The following is a 22,759-nucleotide window of genomic DNA, read 5'->3' as shown; positions in this document are numbered from 1 at the left end:
TGCTTTAAATGGCATGGCGAGATGTTGGAACTGAATGAGGGGGGGAAGGCGGAGCCAGGGCACACATATAAGGAGATGAAAGGAAAGAGGTCAGAGCAATAGGAGAAGATTATTTTTAATCCCAGGAAGATGAATTTAGCCACAGTATTTGGGTCAGTGTGAAGCTTCATGTATACTAAAGAATTGCACTATTGCAACTTGAACTTGTCCAGTCACATGGGTGCAAGTTGGCACAGTACTGCATGTCCACTCCCCATCCAGTTTTGAGTACAATATAAAACACAGTAGTCCTGAGCATCTGAGTTCCACGTCACAGATGTAACCAAGAACTTTCAGCTGGCAAACATGCATGCAGCCATGATTCCTTAAAATGGAAAGCAGAGGAGACCTGAACTTTTATGAGTCTCTGATACGCAGGACTAGCTGGTCTGTGGCAAAAGTATGTAAAACACAAGCTTAACCCACGTATTTGTAACTCATCTCATAACTCGGACCATGCTCGAATCACCAGATCACATGCAGTTCCTCTTTACAAACAAACAAACTACAAATATTTAAATATGTATATATATTTGGAATACTTGATTTCCTTTGAGACACCTTAGATTCTAGTGTGAATTGTGTCCTCATACACCTATCATTAAGAGAGAGCTAGATTGTTTGTACAGACTTACGTTTTGCATTTGCAGAAAACTAATAATTCCGCTGTGCAAGTGTGTGCTATTTCACTGCTTTTGGAGAAAGCGACTGCTTATCTCCAGCATAAATTATACTAAAAGTTATACAAATCAGAGGACTCAGAAGTCGAACTATGGTAACAGCCCTTACCACCTGAAACGTATTTCACTTCCCAAAACAAGAGATGCCTTTAAAGACACATTTTCTTTTCACAAAAGCTATTAATTTCACATGTAAATTCTTAAAAACAACCCAAGCGTTCAGAGTTTATAACCAACGTACAGTTTATAATCCTCCATATAACTTTTTGTCCGTCTATTATCGAGTATATACCACATTAAAAATGTGCATGAGTAGCTCATTAAAATCCAGTGACACGAGTATAGTTTACTGGTATGTGTCATCTGCAAGAGATAATGCTCTGTAATCTGGAGCCTGAATGGGGTATAAGGAACAAAACAGGGTGTTTCAGACAAAGGAAACTTCGGAATGTATTGTTCCCATAAACAGATGTTAAATTACTTCACTGCATAACAGAATTGATAATCCTGAAGGTTTCTATGCAAACAAGCAACATCAGTTTACTATTTCAGGAGGGAGCAATAAAGTTCTCATTTTACATGCAACTTGTAATGAACTGCAGGCCAATTATAAAAAGCCAAAGGTTTCTCACCAGAAATGCTATGCATACATAAAACTATTGATAAAGCTCTTAAAAATGAAGCAGAATCTTTCCAGTTCACTAATGACTACTAGACCACAGCAGATGAGTATTTTGCAAGGGATCAAACTAAAAAGCAAATATAATACTTTACAAAATGCACTTTGCTAATTTATTTCAGTGATTTTCATTTATGAAGCATAGACACAGTAATTAAAATTAATGTACTGATAATTGCTACAGTATATATTGTTAACAAAAAAAAACAACACACCACACACCACCATATCCTAGTAATATAAAACCTTAACACAGCTCTCAGTGACTGAATCCTTTCTGAGAAATGGGATGAGGAAGATGTTGGTTTTTAAATAATTGTAAATTAGCACGGTTCTACTTTAAATACACAGGGAAAATGCAAGAAGGGATAAAATACAAGATGACTAACCTATCTTCAAAATTGTAATGTGCTCTGCAAGGGCAGACTCCTGTAACTATATGGAGCCCCACTAAGTTATGCGGTTCCATGCAGGGACAGGGGACCACCAATATGGAACTTCTAGCAAGGGTCTTAATGTTAACACTACAGACAGTGTTGCTCTAGATACGCAGCAAGATCCCTCTTCTTGCAGTATGTTTCAGTTATGCAGCTTAAAGCACAGGACCAGCGGCTAAAACATAAAATATATTTGACTGTACTATATACTATTAAATAATTATCTGGTGTTTATAAATATGTATGTAGATACAAATGTAAAATGTGCAGTATGAAATGTACACAGCTCCTTGAAATACAGAATAGTTTGTGATCAAGTGGTTTATGAAAAGGGGTCACATTAAGATCCTTTAAAGTTTCTACTAATTAAGAAAATAACGATGAAATTACTTTTTGCCCCACTGCATACTGAGTTATAAAACTGGCTTCTACACAAAAGTATGCTTAATTTTTTTCAAACGTTTTAATTTTTAAAAATAGTTTCAAATGGCTTCACTGTTCAACACACAGAAATTGGCTCATGAGGCTGGTAAAAATGACCAGATTTCAATTTTGTTTCTAGTTAGGCAGATTATTTCCCACAAGTATGGATTCAGCCATCCAGTTAACATCTTCTGAAAGATTGAGCAAACAGTTGGTTCATCTCAAGTCCAATATTGCTCTAATCATTTACTGTGACAATTTTAATCACTATTAACTGCTGATGCATGAGCTAAAATGCATACTTCTCATCCTCTTATGAGGCATCTTCATCTTTCCTGCAAACTTATTACAGATTTGTTTATATCTTGTTGGTAGAAAAATATGTTTTGAAATAAATACCACAGGCCAGAAAAAAATCTTTAAATGAAAAAGAGGGAGCATGTTCTAACTGATCCCAAATTTCAGACCCCATTAATTTGAGGGTGCCATTTGAAAGACATCCCATTCAGTTGTTCACCAATAAAACTTAGAAGAGTATCACAAGGGTATGGGACTTTCACAATTTGCATCCTTCCAAAGAAGGGATGATACAAAATCTGTAGTTTTATTTATTTGCAAGTGATGACAACACATCCATTTCAGAATTAAGAGAAAATATATAAATACACAAATATATTTAATTGTAATTGCACCTTTCATTACTGCTAATTGAGAAGGTGAATTACTTCCTTACACTGTCTTTTTATATTTAACTCAGAGTGAAATTTATTTTTGATTAATATTATGTTGATTGCATTCTTTAATAACGAATCACAAACTACGAAAAGACATTTCCCTCTTTTATTCTGCAACACGAAGTTGCATAGGATGACAATCATATTTTGTGCGTGCGCACTTCCCATGAGAAAAACAGTGAACATTTTCACCTAGCCATGAGCCATGTGACAAATCACTACAGTTACCGTTTAGCCTGACATCACTGAGGTCTGCAAAAACTGAGGTTTGCAACAGTTATGTCTTCATTGAGGAGTTAGTTTGAGTTATCTATATAGCTTGAGTGAGATGGCCAACTGCAAAATAACACTCCTGAAATGCAGAGTTATTGTGTTAGGAGCACAGAGTAAATGTTTCCCTTCTGCATTACTAGCTCGAGTGTCAGGAGCACCTGAGCTTGGATTCATGCCTTCTCCTCCCTACGCCCTGGCCCCGCCATAGGCCAGCTAGCTCACCATGCTAGTTTGTTTGAGGAAATACTGTCCTCTGTTATGATGTGGTCAATATTTACCTCAGCTTTCTTACTAAAATGGATATTTCGAGTCTATACATCTTTATATTCATTTCAATATATTGTTCTATTCCCAATAACTTAAAACACTATGATAAAGTGCAATTTTGATCATCTTTGCAGTGAGGCATTACTGTTAGGAGAAACAGTTTTTTTAAAAAAGAACATATCAAAATACATCACATTCTAAGGTACTTACATCAGTGTCAGGCCCTTTGTCTGCACCGGGACAAGAAAAGGTAACAAATTCATGGCACCTCTTGTGAACCACAAAGCAGCAAACTAGTTTAAAAAAAAAAAAAAGGGAAACAACGGTTAGAGTGGCACACATTTACTAAATCTTTACTGTTGAAACAAACTGAGTTTAACTGAAATCAGTGTATGGAAGAGGGAACTTCAGAAAGTTAGGATACTTCGGATTAAAAAGTGACAATTCTCTGTGATGTTTACATGTGCGTGTACCCTTTTAATGCTGGTATTACATTTTGTCTATTTTTGAAATACTGTGAAGTATATGAAAGTCACTGTTTGCTCTGCTACAAAAATGACTTGTAGACTTAATATTTTTCCAGTGTTGCAGTCAGGGATTTATTTGGTTACAAATTTGAAAGACACTTCTCCCGCCACAACACAATGTCATATTGGACCAGCAGGTCTTCCAATGTTGCCATTTTATTTTATGGAACACTTGGACTTTTCAGTAGGCCTCTCCTCAAATCTTTATATTTTTCACTCTATAGCTTACACCTTTTAAAGAAAGGAAAACCCAGCCTCTTGGTTAGGACAAATATTTTCCTGAGGGAGTTATACCATCACATGTTAATGTTCTTATGTTCTGCACTTTAGGTGAATACAAAATTACAAGGATATTACTGTTGTTCATCCAGTCTTATGAAAAAGATTGTTCTCTTGTGTATATACCTTGCAAACACTAGTTATATTACATCAGTCAGCGTATTCTCTCTGGTAACTTTGATTTAAGCATTACGGCATTGCATAAACCCTGCTAGAACCATTTTAGACAGCACAACTTGTAAGGAAACTCCTCTAAATCATCATTTATAGATTACACTGTATTTTATTCTATGTAAGGCTGAAAGTTCTTGATTCGATTCAACTACTTAATAATTTAGGAAGAAACTACGGAGCTCATTTGTAACACTTAAGCCATAAAAAAAAACTTCAGACAACTCTACCTAAAAAATGCTCTCTCTTGTTACAGCTAGAGGAAACAAATACAGAGATGTCATAGCTCTATAAATAATTTTCCCTATAAATACATGAATGAGGACAGGGCAAGTGGGAAGAAGAGTGAATGGAAAGAATTCACAAATTTAAAAGGCCAGAAACGGCAACAGTGACAGTGCATAACACAGTCCATAGCATTTTACCTATGAATTATTACGAAAACTAGACAAGCCATTTACAACACACACTTTGCTTCTCTACAAAAGAAAAAAGGACACTAAACTATCTAAACTACTACATGCCACAAGGGGCAACAACAGTGGTTCCCTTAACCACCCAGCAATATTGTTAATCTATCCAACTATACTCTTAGCCCATCAGAAGAATATATCCTATCTCGGGGCCTCTCCTTCTCCCCCTCCACCCCCACGAATACGATACAGTTCTGTGGTGACCTAGAATCCTATTTTCGATGTCTCCGACTCAAGGAATATTTCCAACACACCTTTGAACAACACACTAACCCACAGAGACCTTCCTACCCAAGACTACAAAAAGAAGGATTCTGGGTGGACTCCTCCTGAAGGTCGAAACAACAGACTGGACTTCTACACAGAGTGCTTTCACCGACGTGCACGGCTGAAATTGTGGAAAAGCAACATCACTTGCCCCATAACCTCAGCCATGCAGAACATAATGCCATCCACAGCCTCAGAAACAACTCTGACATCGTAATCAAAAAGGCTGACAAAGGAGGTGCTGTCGTCATCATGAATAGGTCGGAATATGAACAAGAGGCTGCTCGGCAGCTCTCCAACACCACTTTCTACAAGCCATTACCCTCTGATCCCACTGAGGGTTACCAAAAGAAACTGCACCATCTGCTCAAGAAACTCCCTGAAAAAGCACAAGAACAAATCCGCACAGACACATCCCTGGAACCCCGACCTGGGGTATTCTATCTGCTACCCAAGATCCATAAACCTGGAAATCCTGGACGCCCCATCATCTCAGGCATTGGCACCCTGACAGCAGGGTTGTCTGGCTATGTAGACTCCCTCCTCAGGCCCTATGCTACCAGCACTCCCAGCTATCTTCAAGACACCACTGACTTCCTGAGGAAACTACAATCCATTGGTGATCTTCCTGAAAACACCATCCTGGCCACTATGGATGTAGAAGCCCTCTACACCAACATTACACACAAAGATGGGCTACAAGCCATCAGGAACAGTATCCCCGATAATGTCACGGCAAATCTGGTGGCTGAACTTTGTGACTTTGTCCTCACCCATAACTATTTCACATTTGGGGACAATGTATACCTTCAAATCAGCGGCACTGCTATGGGTACCCGCATGGCCCCACAGTATGACAACATTTTTATGGCTGACTTAGAACAACGCTTCCTCAGCTCTCGTCCCCTAATGCCCCTGCTCTACTTGCGCTATATTGATGACATCTTCATCATCTGGACCCATGGAAAAGAAGCCCTTGAGGAATTCCACCATGATTTCAACAATTTCCATCCCACCATCAATCTCAACCTGGACCAGTCCACACAAGAAATCCACTTCCTGGACACTATGGTGCTAATAAGCAATGGTCACATAAACACCACCCTCTCTGAAACCTACTGACCGCTATTGCTACCTACATGCCTCCAGCTTTCATCCAGACCACACCACACGATCCATTGTCTACAGCCAAGCTCTACGATACAACCGCATTTGCTCCAACCCCTCAGACAGAGACAAACACCTACAAGATCTCTATCAAGCATTCTTACAACTACAATACCCACCTGGTGAAGTGAAGAAACAGACTGACAGAGCCAGAAGAGTACCCAGAAGTCACCTACTACAGGACAGGCCCAACAAAGAAAATAACAGAACGCCACTAGCTGTCACCTTCAGCCCCCAACTAAAACCTCTCCATCGCATCATCAAGGATCTACAACCTATCCTGAAGGACGATTCATCACTCTCACAGATCTTGGGAGACAGGCCAGTCCTTGCTTACAGACAGCCCCCCAACCTGAAGCAAATACTCACCAGCAACCACACAACACACAACAGAACCACTAACCCAGGAACCTATCCTTGAAACAAAGCCCGTTGCCAACTGTGTCCATATATCTATTCAGGGGACACCATCATAGGGCCTAATCACATCTGCCACACTATCAGAGGCTCGTTCACCTGCACATCTACCAATGGGATATATACCATCATGTGCCAGCAATGCCCCTCTGCCATGTATATTGGTCAAACTGGACAGTCTCTACGTAAAAGAATAAATGGACACAAATCAGACGTCAAGAATTATAACATTCAAAAACCAGTCAGAGAACACTTCAGTCTCTCTGGTCACTAGATTACAGACCTAAAAGTCGCAATATTAGAACAAAAAGACTTCAAAAACAGACTCCAACGAGAGACTGCTGAATTGGAATTAATTTGCAAACTGGATACAATTAACTTAGGCTTGAATAAAGACTGGGAGTGGACGGGTTATTACACAAAGTAAAACTATTTCCCCATGTTTATTCCCGCCCTCAACCCCCCACTGTTCCTCAGACGTTCTTGTCAACTGCTGGAAATGGCCCACCTTGATTGTCACTACAAAAGGTTCCCCCAAACCCCCCCCCCCCGTGATCCTGCTGGTAATAGCTCACCTTAAGTGATCACTCTCGTTACATGGTGTGTATGGTAACACCCATTGTTTCATGTTCTCTATGTATATAAAATCTCCCCACTGTATTTTCCACTGAATGCATCCGATGAAGTGAGCTGTAGCTCACAAAAGCTTATGCTCAAATAAATTGGTTAGTCTCTAAGGTGCCACAAGTACTCCTTTTCTTTTTGTGCATACGGCCTAACACGGCTGCTACTCTGAAATCTTCCCTATTATATAAGTTGACACCATCAAGCCAAGTAACTTGTTTCAAAATCTGGACTTTGGGGCATACAGAAATATAGACATTACCCTGTGAAGATTTCAGAGTAACAGCCATGTTAGTCTGTATTCGCAAAAAGAAAAGGAGTACTTGTGGCACCTTAGAGACTAACCAATTTATTTGAGCATGAGCTTTCGTGAGCTACAGCTCACTTGCATCCGATGAAGTGAGCTGTAGCTCACGAAAGCTCATGCTCAAATAAATTGGTTAGTCTCTAAGGTGCCACAAGTACTCCTTTTCTTCTTCCTGTGAAGATTGGTACTCTGTTTACAACTATATGAAGTTTTTGCTTATTTAAAATTATGTTAGGAGCATCATTTTACATATTTTAAAATGACTGTAACATTGCTGTGGTTAACTTTTGTTAAACCTAGTGGTCATTTTTCAGAAGTTTCAAGCAAATTTGACTCTTTAAATGCGCACTTGGACTAAAAGTCCCATAACTGTTGATTGGCAAACTGGGTCAGGATTTGTCACGTTATACAGCAATGAAGAGCTTTTTCAAAACTTAAATGCATCATGTAGCCAGGTGGCATGTCTATTTATGGGACATAAACTTGTCCATTGTTGGCTCCACTTCAGACATTCCCCACAATTCCCCTGAAAATTTGCCACTGCCAACAAATATGTATGGGGCCTCCTAGTAAATACTCATGGGTTTAAGGAGACGTGTATTTGAAGCAGGAAAAGGATTTATTTCCTCCTGGCAGAGCCTCTCTTTGCCCACAACAGTCAATTTTGGTGCCTTTTACAGGCGACAGGAATTATCCAACAGGGAGCATAGCCTTTGTTCCCCTGAAGTCCTACCCCACAAAGGTGGACTATTTGAAGTGGCCAGTGCCACTTATCAATCAATTCTGAGGAAAGAAATGTCATTAAGCTGAGTTACAGTTGTAAATCTCTATCAGTCTCTGACAGGAGGAGAAATCTAAAAGATCTCTGTAGTTATCTGAAAAACCCATAAATGTTAGACATAGAAGTTATAAATACTGTATAACACGCAAAGAGATATTACACGCTTAATTATATTCTTTAGGTTGGATGATGCATAAACTGTCAACACCAGTAATGAGAATAATATAGTTGACAATTAGTCCTCATTGTAATTTTATATAGTCTTGAAGTATGTTATGTCTTTGAAATAGCAATTTCACAACAATTTATCTGTGATGGCTTTTATGCTGTAAGACACACATAAACAAACAGTAAATTGCTTTCTTCATGCATTCAAAAGTTGTCAACATGCATACAGCAGATTAGTAAAATTTATTGAAGTAATTTGATACAAAGAACTACGTTTTCTCGGCCCACTTGGCTATTTGCAGCCAAGTGTTCAATAAGGTCTGTTACCATATTCCTATAAAATCCTTTCAGGTTCATCAGCAATCAAGTGCAGCGCCTCAATACATACCATAATCATCATCAAAATTTAAGCAAAATTCAATGTGATCAGATAAAGTAAAATACAAAAAGTAACACCAATGATGAATTTGGCAGTTTGTTGACCAAGTCTCCGTGCAGCTCGAAACCTTGTCTGTCTCTTCCACCAAATGAAGTTGGTACAACAAAAGATATTATCTCATCCACATTGTCGCTCTCATATCCTGGGACCAACATGGCTACAACAACATTGCAAACATTAATTTTAATATGCAGTTAGCAAAACTGAATCACTTGAGGACTAATGCTCTCTAAGAGTTTGCCAGCTCTGTTTTTATAGCTGATCTATACCACCACTAATGGAAGTTCCACATTACCATACCTACATCAGTGCACGTACACAGAGCTATAATTTTATTCAATTCAGAGAAGTGAAATAAAAAGGTCCAAAAAAGGATAAATGAGTACTGAGAAAAAATGTTTTCTAGCAGTCAGTGATCTCTGTATGCTTTGAGGGCAAACTAGACAAATGCAATCCATTCAGTCACAAAGGATGTAATGTGTTTGAATACTGCACTTTACTTGGAATGGACAGGGAAAGATATAAGAAGTAGAAAGAAGTTGAAATATTACATCTTTCAGTAGGCCACTACCTTTTGGTTTTAAGAAAGTACAATTGCTCTAGTGCTAAAGGTCCCACATAGCCGAAACATATTTGACCTCATGTTTTAAATATATTTTAGAAACATATTTCACTTGTTAAAGTTCATTTTCAGAGTCATAAATCAATGTGCCCATTTAAGACTAAGAGGATTATCACAAGGCAAAAGAACTCATTGCTTGTAATGGTTTTCTGTCTCCTCATACAAAATAGGATACATACTCAATAAATAGTGCACGTATACAGTATATTTTCCATATGTAGTCAAGGGTCCATACAGGACCAATTAAGTTTGTATTAGGCATTAAAATTCCTATGCTACTTGATTATTATTGAACTAAGTTTTCCATTAATATGCAGACTTGTATCATGATCCTACACACACTTACGTAGATCAGCAGTCCCATTCAACTCAATTGTTCCATTCAGGTGCATAAAGTTTCTCAAATGCATAAATGTTTTTAGGCCAGGGATTTCAAGTTGGTGATGTATTTGTATATCATACAAATAGTTTCTCATAGATGAAACTGTCAAAACGTTACCGTGTAATATTCTCTTCAATTACAGTTAACAAAAGGGTATAAATACTTTTACCGGTGTGACAAAGTTCCTCCTCTACCTTGGTGGGTCTTGCGCTTATTGGCAGATTTGCTCGCCTTGGAGCTTCACGGCAGCCCTCAGCTTGGCTGTTTTTCTGAACCCACAGTCCAGGTCAACTCCTCCTGTGTCTGACCAGGAGTTGGGAGGATTTGGGGGGAACCCGGGCCCACCCTCTACTCCGGGTTCCAGCCCAGGGCCCTGTGGAATGCAGCTGTCTAGAGTGCCTCCTGGAACAGCTGTGCGACAACTACAATTCCCTGGGCTACTTCCCCATGACCTCCTCCCAACACCTTCTTTATCCTCACCATAGGACCTTCCTCCTGGTGTCTGATAATGCATGTACACCTCAGTCCTCTAACAGTCCGCGTTCTCACTCTCAGCTCCTCGTGCCTCTTGCTCCCAGCTCCTCACATGCACACCACAAACTGAAGTGAGCTCCTTTTTAAAACCCAGGTGCCCTGGTTAGCCTGTCTTAATTGTCTCCAGAAGGTTCCTGATTGTTCTGGAACCTTCCCTGTTACCTTACCCAAGGAAAAGGGACCTACTTAGCCTGGAGCTAATATATCTGCCTTCTATTACTCTCCTATAGCCATCTGGACCAACCCTGTCACACCGGTTATTGAAATAAAAAGTGTTACATTTATTTTTATGCTTTGAGCTTTGCTATAATTCATGTTTTTTACATGAACTCTCCTATCTGGAATTGATAAATGTAATCATAAATATGGGGGGGGGGCAAATGGCACTCTCTATAGCAGTGCAGTATTTGGAATTCAATGTCTTTAGTAACAGAAAAATCTATTGCATATTATATTTGCATGTTAAAATAAAATTATCAGGTTCAGTTTTGTATCTCAAAACAATTTTTTCTGGGATCAGTTGTAGAGCTGTAAGAAAACAAACAAATGTTTTATATCTATTAAAGGATAAATAATGGCACCCTGCACAGACTATGTTTTGTTTTTTTTTAAGCTGACAGGCCATACAACTTCTCCCATAATAAAATAGCCAGTGATGGAGAATACATCATGATCCTTGGTGAAATGTTCCACTGGTTAATTACCCTCACTGTTAAAAATGTACATCTTATTTCTGGTCTGAATTTGTCTAGCTTCCACTTCCAGCCATTGGATCATGTTATAGCTTTCTCAACTAGACTCAAGAGCCTGTTACTAAATACTAGTTTCCCATGTCGGTACTTACAGACTGCAATCAAGTCACCCTACAACATTCTCTTTGTTAAGCTAAATAGATTGAGCTCCTTGAGTATATCACCATAAGGCATGTCTTCTAATTCTTCAATCATTCTCATGGCTATTCTCTGAACCCTCTACACTTTATCAATATCCTTGTTTACATCAGCACTATTACCTTTATCATCTAAACTTGTAATCTCATTAAAAAAATCTAGTTTCATAGGATCTATTTTCCATAAATCTATGCTGATTGCCATTAATTATGTTACTCTTCTTTCTTTAAGTCTTTTATTCATCAAATCCCATATTAGCTGTTCCATTATCTTGCCCAGGATCAATGTTTGACATCCTCATTGTTCCAAGGTTTGTGGTCCAGCAAGCACCTCAGCCAACTCTTAAAACTCTTGGATGCAAGTTATCTGGACCTGCTGATTTTCAAATGTCTTACTTTAGTACCTACTGTTTAACATCCTCCTGATGTACTAGTGGAATAGAAAGAGTATCATCATCATATCATATGACTACATCTGTTTTTTTTTCCCAAATACAAAACAAATATTTATTGAACACATCTGCCTTTTTTGTATTTATCAATGTTAATTCTACCATTTCCATACATTAATGGACCGATACCATTATTAGGATTCTTTTTGTTGCTAACGTTATTAAAAAATTCCTTATGGTCCCTGACTATTCTGGTCATAGATTGCTCCTTGTGTCCTTTTGCCTCCTTTATCGATGGTCTACAATTCCTCACTTCTGATTTATATTCACTACTATCAGCTTTCCCTTTCTTCTATTCATTATATATTATTTGATAATGTTTTATAGCTATCTTCACTTCCCCTCTAAACCAGGTCAGTTTTTTAACCAATATGACCTTTTTCCTTGACTGTGGGTCTATTCTTTTTGGGGCATCTAGTAAAGCATTCTTAAAACAATTCTCTATTATCATTTACATTTTTTCTGATTAAATTATTCCTCTCAGCTGATATGGCTCCTTCTTGTTTTCAGCTTTGTGAAACTGACCGTTTTAAAGCACCAAGCATACTTAAGGCAGCAGAGAACTTAAGTGGCTACTCAATGGAACCTCAGTAAAAGGGTTATGTCCTAGCAGAAAGAGTGGAAAAATAGGCCACCTTGTCCCACTTGAAGAGAGAGGCGTGAAGAGATTGGGGCAGCAGACCATTAATGGGGAACCTAGTGATAGACCAAGCTTTCCTGCAAATAGCAAAACAGATCTACCAACTGTGGAGGCAAGTAACAGCCTTCCAGTTCACCAGAAGACCAGCAAGCAGAGGCAGGCAGGGCCTGTGCCCCTGCTCCCTTGAATGCATGAATTCAGAAACAGTCAAATGATTCTGTAAATTCATGATAATTTTCAGAAACAACAACAAAAAATTACTTCTTAAAATGAAACATTACTTGCCTAAAAATAAGAAACCAAAATATCAGAAGCACTGTACTGCAAACCTTAACATAATGCTGTAGAGTCAGGACTTGTTCACTCATCAGTGAGCTTGGCATCAGCTTGCAGAATCTAAGCTTTCATTTAACAACAACATTTCTAGACCTCACGGTTATAAAAGCACCAATGCTGCATTTCTCTGTATACAGAGCCTTATTGAAGCCACTAGGATTCCACGCAGGCACAACTGTGCGCCCATGATCAGTGAATTGAGGAACTGAGCCCTAATCCTTCAAATATGAAATAAGTGTAAACTATTACCATGCTGTCTTTCCAGGTCTGAAGATTACAAGAGTCTCTCCTATGACTCATTGCTTTTTTAAGCTACACCAGTGTGAAAACTGGTCCTTGTTCACAGGTGGTATGGGGAATCTCCTGTAGGCACTCATGAAATTGGCAACTATTAGATCACTTTCACACTGCTAAACTGCTGCTGTTTCTTAGGATAGATATGAGCAACAACAGAGGCACACACTAGAGCAAGAGTGGCCAACCTGAGCCTGAGAAGGAGCTAGAATTTACTAATGTACATTGGCCAAGAGCCACAGTAATACATCAGCAACCATTCCTCAGCTCCACCCCACCCCGCTCCCAGCGCCTCCCACCCATTGGCAGCCCCGCCGATCAGCGTCTCCCCCTCCCTCCTCACACTTCTCAATCAGCTGTTTCATGGCATGCAGGAGGCTCCGGGAGGGAGGGTGGAGGTGCGAGAGCACGGCAGGCTCAGGGGAGGCGGCAGGGGTTGAGCAGTGAGCACCCCCCAGCACACTGGAAAGTTGGCGCCTGTTGCTCCAGCCCCAGAGTCGGTGCCTAGACAAGGAGACGCATATTAACTTCTGAAGAGCCGCATGTGGCTCTGGAGCTACAGGTTGGCCACCCCTGCACGAGAGCAGTGCTTTTCAAACGTATTTGATCATGCCCCCTTCTTTGTGTCTGCAATAGTTTACAATCCCCCCTCACCCCACCACACAAATATATATACCAATAAAAAATTTAACTCTCACTAAATATTAAAACAGTAAGGCACTGATTCAAACAAAGCCAATGATCCATTGTAAAAAGACCAAAAGCAAAACTGCGATTGTGGTCGATGCTTAAAATTAAATGTGCACACCGTGTCCTAGCAAATGGATTAACATAGGGCAACAACTTTGTATAATGCTATGAAAGCTTAACAGAATCTGTCAAAAGACCCAGCGCCACCTGAGGACCCAATATGTCTAGAGGAATCAGCTTTTGCTAGTTATTCATTGCTGTGGGTAAAATGTGCACAGTAAGAACATAAGAATGGCTACACTGGGTCAGACCAAAGGTCCATCTAGCCCAGTATCCTGTCTTTTGACAGTGGCCAATGCCAGGTGCCCCAGAGGGAATGAGCAGAACAGGTGATCAACAAATGATCCATCCAGTCATCCATTCCCAGCTTTTGGCATACAGAGGCTAGGGACACCATCCCTACTCACCTTGGCTAAATTCCTCCATGAATTTATCTAGTTCTTTTTTTAATCCTGTTACAGTCCTGGCCTTCACAACATCCTCTGGCAAAGAGTTCCACAGGTTGACAGTGCATTGTGTGAAGAAATATTTCCTTTTGTTTGTTTTAAACATGTTGCCTATTAATTTCATTTGGTGACTCCTAGTTCTTGTGTTATGAGGAGTAAATAACACTTCCTTATTTACTTACTCCACACCAGTCATGATTTTATAGACCTCTATCATATCCCCCTTTTTTTCCCCTTAAGCTTTTCATGTCCCGTCCCCCTCCCAGAATACATTCCATGCCCCCACCCATGCCCCCCAGGGGAGCCGGCTCCCCAGTCTGAAAACTTCTGCACAAGTAGTATTCACAAGGACATGACCCAAAACCGTAGGCTAGGAGAGGTGTAAAGTAGCACTCTCCACCCACGCAGGAAGTGATCGGTAATGCCTGTTGGGGACGGGGTTAGAAAAGGTGCCGAGGCGGACCTGAAGAAACTGCTCTTTCCTTGCTCCTAGCATCAGACAGGATTTTGAGACTTCAAATTTATCACACACCTACTAGCCTGGTGCTACAAGAGATGGAAACCCAAAGAAGGGTTCCAGAGCTGTACGGTAGTAAAAAATCCAGCATTATCCTCTTTACCATCAGCTTCAGGGTGGGACAGCTTGGCATTCACCTGAGCATTACAATTAAACCAGGGGTGGGGAACCGCCAGCCCACTGCTTAATTTAATTTGGCCTGTGGCAAGTCTCCAGACTGCGGGCTGTAAGCCCGGAGTCTCAGCACCCCCCACTCCCCCTTCGCAGCTCCTGGACCAGCCCTGCAGCTTCCATTGGACGTGAACCAAAAAAAAAGCACATGATTTGAATTACACAACGATTTGTGATTCAGAACACTCACCTTTTAAGATCAGGTCTGCTAAACGCAACATTCAAAACACAAGCTGCTTATTATCAAAACATTTAATTGAATCAACAGAATATTCAGAAAGCATTTGACATGCATTTCTCAAGAGAGGGTATCTTTCTAAAAAAGATATGCACTAGCTCAACTACAAATTAGGGCATGATGCAGAATCCCTGGGTGGAATTCTCTGGCCTGTATTATGGAGAAATCAGATTAGATGATCATAACAGCCCCTTCTGGTTTTAACGTTTATGTATCTATGACATCAGTTTAATATCTAGTTTATGGTTCGTATATAAAGCTAAACTTTAGCTACCAGTTCCTGGGTCTAAGGGGTTGTTGTTGACACTAAGCTAATAAGACATTTTACTAATAAATATTTAACATATTTTGTTTCATATACTTTGTAATGATTTTTTTTAGAGGAAGAAGAATATAAAATTGGTGATTAGAGTCTCAAAATAAAATTCCACACCATCCACTTAGAATAACTAATTTTGACTCATTTTATGGGTTTAATCAGGCCACAACTTTATTATTACATGTCGGCAGATCAAAGTGTACAGTGCAGGTAGCTCCATATTCATTCAATATCTCAATGGCAGGCTTCCATCAGCCCCCCTCTTTTTCCATCCAGGTCCCCCAGCCACCCCATTGCCAGATCCTTACCATTGCCACCCCTCCAACTAAGGTTAAGGTGGGCTATAAGTAAGGGGGCTTGGCTCCCTGCTGTACCAGTCATAGGAGCACCAAACCCCTTCCCCCACCCCACCCCGTTCCGCTCCTTTAACCAACACCTCCTTTTTAAGCCCTTTACCAAGCCATTTATCTGGTGACTGTACATCTTCCCTAATGAGTAGCTGCACTGGACGTCCACCCCACACTTACATAATGAGCTGTTACATCATAGCCTAATTCCCTTCCCTACTCACCATAACAAAGCCCTCTCTGAACTTGCTGTGTGGAAGGCGAAAAATCCCCACTCCACCTAGGCCAATCTGGTGGTGAGGGAAAAATTCCTTTCCAGAGAAGCGACTAGCATGATGCCCACAGCAGGTCCTGACCAAACCTTGTATTTTGCCACTTCAAGGAGCGGGAAGATGGGTGCCTGACGCAGGGGAAAGCGTTTCTCCTGATGGGTTTGACCCTTTTCGACTCCCTAGCTGTTCTGATCCCGGGGAATGTGTCAGCGTTACCACACTGACCCACTCCTCCTTGTACAACAGCTTCTGAGCCTCTCCCGCACCCTTGCCCCTAAAGTGCTCTCTCTCCTCCTCCCCAGCAAGCTGGACAACGAGTGCGGTGTGGTCATTTCCAAAGTGGTTCAAAAGGGATGGTGGACAGGTTTTTTTTTTTAAACCTTTTTCAATATATGAGTGGCATTAAAAATGCATTGGCTGATCATAGTTATATCATTAAATATAACAGTTTTTCTATACTAAGTGATTAACATGTTTAATTAACATATTTTAATTAACCTGCTAGTTAACATATTTTAAAATACTATTCATTTTCCCACTGTAGATAAAGTGTACCCATACTGTACAAGAAACAGAATAGGGATAAAAAGAAAGACAGGCAGCAGAGCATTAATCCAAAATTAGGTGAAAATATAAACTTTCTCCAACCTCAACTGCATCTCTCCGTATTTCATAGGTTCTTCTATCAAGTAATTTAGCAAACCAACTTTTAAAATGTGATGCCTGGATTTTAGGCTCCTAAATCCATATTTAGGCACGCACAAAAGGCTTGGATTTTCAGTTCCCTACAAGTCCATGAGAATGCTAGCTCCACACCTTTGAAAAGCTTTCCAATATTGTACTTCACAACGGTAATCTTGTGGACAGACCTAAGAATTTATGAAGAGGTACATGATATTAACTCCCACCAACTGTGTAATCAACGTAAGTCACTGGTATGTATGTGGATATAATAATTAGTATCTTAGTACGGAGCCAGGCTGACCTAACATACCATCAACTAAAACTGTTTTAAAACTCAAGTGAATAATTATGCACAAATTAAGAGAGTTCTGGAACAATGTTCTCAAACCATATGAAGCCAGTGGATGAGAGGTGAGGGAAATTAACCTACGGTCACAACATGGATGGCTACGATGAGTAAACTAGAATTAACTTTCCCTTTACCATCTTATAACCTGTCACACAATAGAGATCATATGCCCTCCACAAGTGCTGATACAAAAAAATAAATAAAATAAAATAAAGAACAGTGAACTTGAGAAACAGTTATTTGGACTGAATTATTATTTTTAAAAGTTCTACTGTAATGTTCAAAATGAAACCAACATCATTTTATTAAAATGTGGTACATATAAGTTCTAAGCAAGAATGAACACTCTGGATATTTCACATTCATAACCCAAACCATTTTATGGATCTGAATAAAGCACCATCTATAAAGCAAGTTTCTCACACTTCTTCTATCTAGGTTTCTATAAGGTTTCCCATCACTATGGTGTCTGAATGCCTTCCACAAAAAATTTTTCCTCTTTACATTCTGCTTTTTTTCACTACATTAGGAATCTATCACTTTCTCAATTTTAAGTTCCAGCAAAGAAAGATCATTCCTATATTTTAGTACAGTAGCCTTAAAATAAAGCATATTACTTTCAGTGTGCAAGCAGATCAAAGTGAAATACTTCAGTAATAATTATAATGCTAAATATACACAGCAATCAAGATTTGTTTTCTGCATTTTTAAATCTCCTTACCTTAAAAATCTTAAAACAAGTCTTAAAAGAAGTAATAGAGGGGTAGCTGTGTCAGTCTGTATCCACAAAAACAATGAGGAAACCAGTGGCACCTTGAAGGCTAACAAAGCTTATGCCCAAATAAATTTGTTAGTCTTTAAGGTGCCACCGGACTCCGCGTTGTTCTTAAAAGAAGGACTTCCTAGATTTTTACTGGTTTGCAATTTATTCACTAGACTCCCCGAATTCTGTGGAAATAGAAACTTGATTCCCTCCAAGTTTCATAACAGCTCATTTTCTGAGGAGGTTCTAATAGTTCTCTTTCCCTTCTCCAATACGTAAAAATTCCTTCAGCTTCAGGAAGAAGCAAGAACTGAGTAGGGTGTTTTATGGTATGTTTTTATTTAATTTCAGTTTATAGTTCTCGACTGCACTGTTGTATCATAGTTCCCTACTTGAGACTTATTTACAGTCTTACACTGTCTGACTTCCAAAAAGCTCTCACTAAGCACACTTCAGTCTTTCACCAGCTGGTTTTTCCACATAGCATCATTCTATGCAGTGATTGTTTCTACTGTTTCCATTTCCTGCATGGCACAGTTATATACTTTGGGCATGGTCTTCAGCTGGTGTAAACTGGCATTGCTCCACTGACTTCAGCTGAGGTAGGCTGATTTTATACCAGCTGAGGTACTAGCTCAATGAATACTGTCCACTTGATAACCTAGTCTGCTAATCTGTCTAAATCCCAATGAATCCTGCAATTATCATTTGGGTAGTTTGTTTCACTTATTGAAAGATCACTGACTAGCAATTGCCATTAATATTACTCACAGCTGAGGCACATTTTAGGATCCAAAGATATTTTTGACTTCCAACTTCCCTCTCTAGTGAAGAGAAAAGCTTGATTTAGGCTTGCATGAGCAGTTATGTGGGAGGGTAGTTTCTTCATATCTTTCATTATAGTCAAAAAAAGAATCAGATTTTTTGTCTGCTTTGACAACTGACTACTTCTGTAGCAGTTGTCACCTACCTTTGAAGATGCTGCAAGAACTCCTACATCAAAAAGATTGCGCAATCTTTAACTAATTGTTTCTCTGGAACCACACTAACCCTGGAAGGGAACTGATTTGGCTATGTAATGCTTTCCTGCCAACCTGAGATCCTACACTACTTATCCACAACTCTGCCTCTAAACAACTTGAGTTATTGTTATGAAATCATCACACATTTTGCCAGATATTTCTGGTAGTTTCTTTATCCTCCTCTAAGATCTTTATCACATTCAGGACATTTGTATTTATTTTATAAATCAATTTTATTTGGGCATTCGCATTTACATGTATTAATTATTACTGTTAAGCCTTTCGAATGTGTTAAGAAATATTGTTTTATATTGCCTGTGACATGACATAATGCTTCCTTGATTTTTTTCTTTCAAATTTGTTGTATGTGTAATAGGATATTTTAATTTATTTGATTCTACAGGAACAAGTGTGGACATTTAGTTAACTGCAGCAAGGGTAAAGGGCAGGTTTCTCCGGCTTCTTACAGGCTCACTAGATTTGAGTTGTGTTAATGGCTTTTTGAGCAACACTGCCACAATAGTTTTGAAGGTGGTGGTAAACTGGTGCAATTTACACACTGAGCAATCCTGAAAATGTAAGTTACACCATGTCCCTTCTGAGTAAGGCCCACTGACATTACTTTCTCCTTCCAAGAAAACCAAGGAGACTGCATGATGAGGTGCAACCCTGGACGTCCCATACAGCTTCAAGACGCATTATATGGATGAGCACTAACCTGACACCTTTACAAAGTATCTAGCAGACAAGCCAGACCTTCTCTTGAAAGCAAATCAATATGTTCATTGTATCACCAGCAAATATGGCTTGTATACTTAGTGGATAAATAGTATGTCAGGAACAATAAACTAGTCCATGATACACCATCGATCTTTTTAATTTTTTACTAAAGATGCCAAAAACAGCTTCCTCTCAGTAAATAACAGGCTAAATAAAAAAAAAATCGTATGAGAAATGGTCTCGCCAAGGTCCCTTGTAAAACTGAGCTTTTTAGCCCACTTATCTTAACATTTAAGATGCATTCCCTCTTTGTGTTATATCTCGTAACATTTGCTAAATCCACTGAAGTTTTTTTTTTAATGCTGTGTTTACAAGCTCTCTCTAAAGTAACTAATTCCTCTATAAAACATCCAAAATGGATGGACCAATTCTTCTTTTGTCCAAAGAGTAAATTGTCACCACTGTCCAAAAGGATCCCCATCACAATGGATGGCTTCTTATAAGAAACCCTATTTTAGGGTCTTGAGGATTGCCTTAAAGAAAAGCTGTAGTCTGTTGACTAATAGAGTGGCTTAGTAGTCTTCTTAATGACTGCTGATCATCGCTTAGGCAACAACTCAAGCAGCTTATGGATCACAAACATAATCTATCAGTAACACTCCAGAACATGATGAATAAGCAAATAAGAAACAACACAAAGTGGAATGATCCAGGAAAATATGCAGGAAGAATCATCAGCCAAATATAAGGAGGAATTGGACTGAATCCAAATTGTACAGGTGTTCCACATATTTACAAAGGATCCATTAGGCACATTAGCTATTAAGTGGTTTTTATGAAGTATTTGTAGTCTCATTCTAGTTCTTAGTGGACAGCCTCTACCTTACCACAAAGGAATTATATTGTATTGATCTGATTCTCTCCCGTCTATCTGGTAAACTCTCCATTATGACTGATAGCGTTAGGGCAATGTAGGAAGAATATCTTTTATTGCCATGGCACATTCCATCCAGCATTTAAAGATTTTCTGTTTCAGTGATAGTAATCTAGCACAGGGGTGAGAGCTCTCTTTCACTCTCGCTCTCTGTTACTCACTCACCCCACCCCACACACACACAAATAGAAAACTCCCATTGAAGTTTGCACAAATAAGAACTGAAGAAGCAGTGAGTAAGAATATCAAGATGTGACCTTTAATGCACTTAAGTGAAGTGGACTGTACTTGGAAAACTATTAGTAAAGACATCAATAAGCAACACAGAAAGGAGGCCATCATAATAAAGTGTAGTGCACATAAGTAAAATCAACTATCAGACAAACACTCCCATAAATACCTTTATTTGAAAGGTTTAAGTGCACTCTCTTTCAAAAATGTATAGTAATCTTATATTAAGACTACTCATTTAAGTTAGTTTCCAGGTGTAGCACAGCAGCCTGTGTTTAGGATTATCTGAACTCAAAGTTGAGTAATCATAATAGACTAATTAATTTGATTTTATCAGATGTGTACTGAGTTAACAAGTCATTATGGAAATGATGCACAACTCTCTCCCTGTGTCCTGCTTACATATTCTCTTTGTAAGCAGGAAAAAAAGCAATCAGCATCACTGCAAGCAAAATATTCAATACCTTCAAACAAGAAATGTTTTAATTCTCAGACTGATCACTGAAAATTAGAATAGAACCACTTCTTAATGCACAATTCCAAAATAAAAAAGTGACTTTTGTTGCTGTGTGAAAGCAAAAGTGTGTATGTATACACACACACACCCCCCAACTTAAATCCCACTTCAACCCTTGCCGAATTCAATAATTAATGCCTCCAAGTCTTGAACCCAAGACTACTGTTACAAGTGAAACTGTTATGTAAGTAGTACACATCGATAACTTTAACTTCTTTATGAATAATTTTGAGTTTGTGCTTAGGATACTAGTATTAAAATCATATGGCACATAAAACTAACTTCTGAAACCACTGATTAATCTGGAAACAAACAATATTTTCTGTAATGGTAACATATGGCCCTCATTCTTGAAAAGAAAGGTTTCAGTGTGAAACTAATTAGAGGTTTCAGAGTAGCAGCCGTGTTAGTCTGTATTTGCAAAAAGAAAAGGAGTACTTGTGGCACCTTAGAGACTAACAAATTTATTTGAGCATAAGCTTTCGTGAGCTACAGCTCACTTCATCGGATGCATTCAGTGGAAAATACTGCATGCATCCGATGAAGTGAGCTGTACCTCACGAAAGCTTATGCTCAAATAAATTTGTTAGTCTCTAAGGTGCCACAAGTACACCTTTTCTTTAAACTAATTAGAGTTATAAGTCTATGAAAATAGGGACAGAGTTAAAATAATGGACAAAAAAAATGATGAGAAATAATTAGTTTCAAAGTAAACATGAGTATCATTATATATTAACTATTATATTTTCAGCCTCTTTTTGATTCTCAAATAAAGATATAAGTGCAGAATAATTCTAATTCACTATTAAACTCCCCTCTTCAAAAGCAATACAAAAGAATAACCCGAAGGATAAATCTCAGGTCTATGTAATGCATGTTTCCCTTAACAGAGACCACGTGAAACAGTGGCATAAGAAAGGCAAAGACATAACATCAGTAAGTGATGGAAGACGAATACTGAATATTTTTAATGCTTTGGTATATTGTGTTATTTAAAAGTAATAACTACCATAACAACTTGTTATTTTGACTTTTATTATACTTCAACAAATTACAAAGTATTTATCTGGCATGTGATTCGATAAATAAGTTAGAGAAGGTCTAGCAAGGGATGGCATAAAATAAGACTACACATTTTAAGACTTTCTGAATGTTTGGTTATTATTACTGTCCAAAGC

The 22,759-nt window shown here is 38.9% G+C and overlaps 1 protein-coding gene across 1 annotated transcript in view; it reads right to left on the bottom strand.

Moving 5' to 3' along the window:
* Positions 1 to 22,759, bottom strand: part of PRKCA (protein kinase C alpha) — a 314,756-nt gene that overhangs the window by 182,141 nt on the left and 109,856 nt on the right. The window contains exon 3 of the mRNA XM_084647060.1: positions 3,743 to 3,825. Within this exon, the coding sequence (XP_084503186.1) occupies positions 3,743 to 3,825 (83 nt within the window). The remainder of the gene's footprint in view (positions 1 to 3,742; positions 3,826 to 22,759) is intronic.

Source organism: Lepidochelys olivacea, assembly GCF_965140295.1.
Source record: "Lepidochelys olivacea isolate rLepOli2 genome assembly, chromosome: 14".
NCBI classification, from domain to species: Eukaryota; Metazoa; Chordata; order Testudines; family Cheloniidae; genus Lepidochelys; species Lepidochelys olivacea.
The sequence above is the reverse complement of the archived record's forward strand: the minus strand, read 5'-3'. Positions and strand labels throughout refer to the sequence as shown.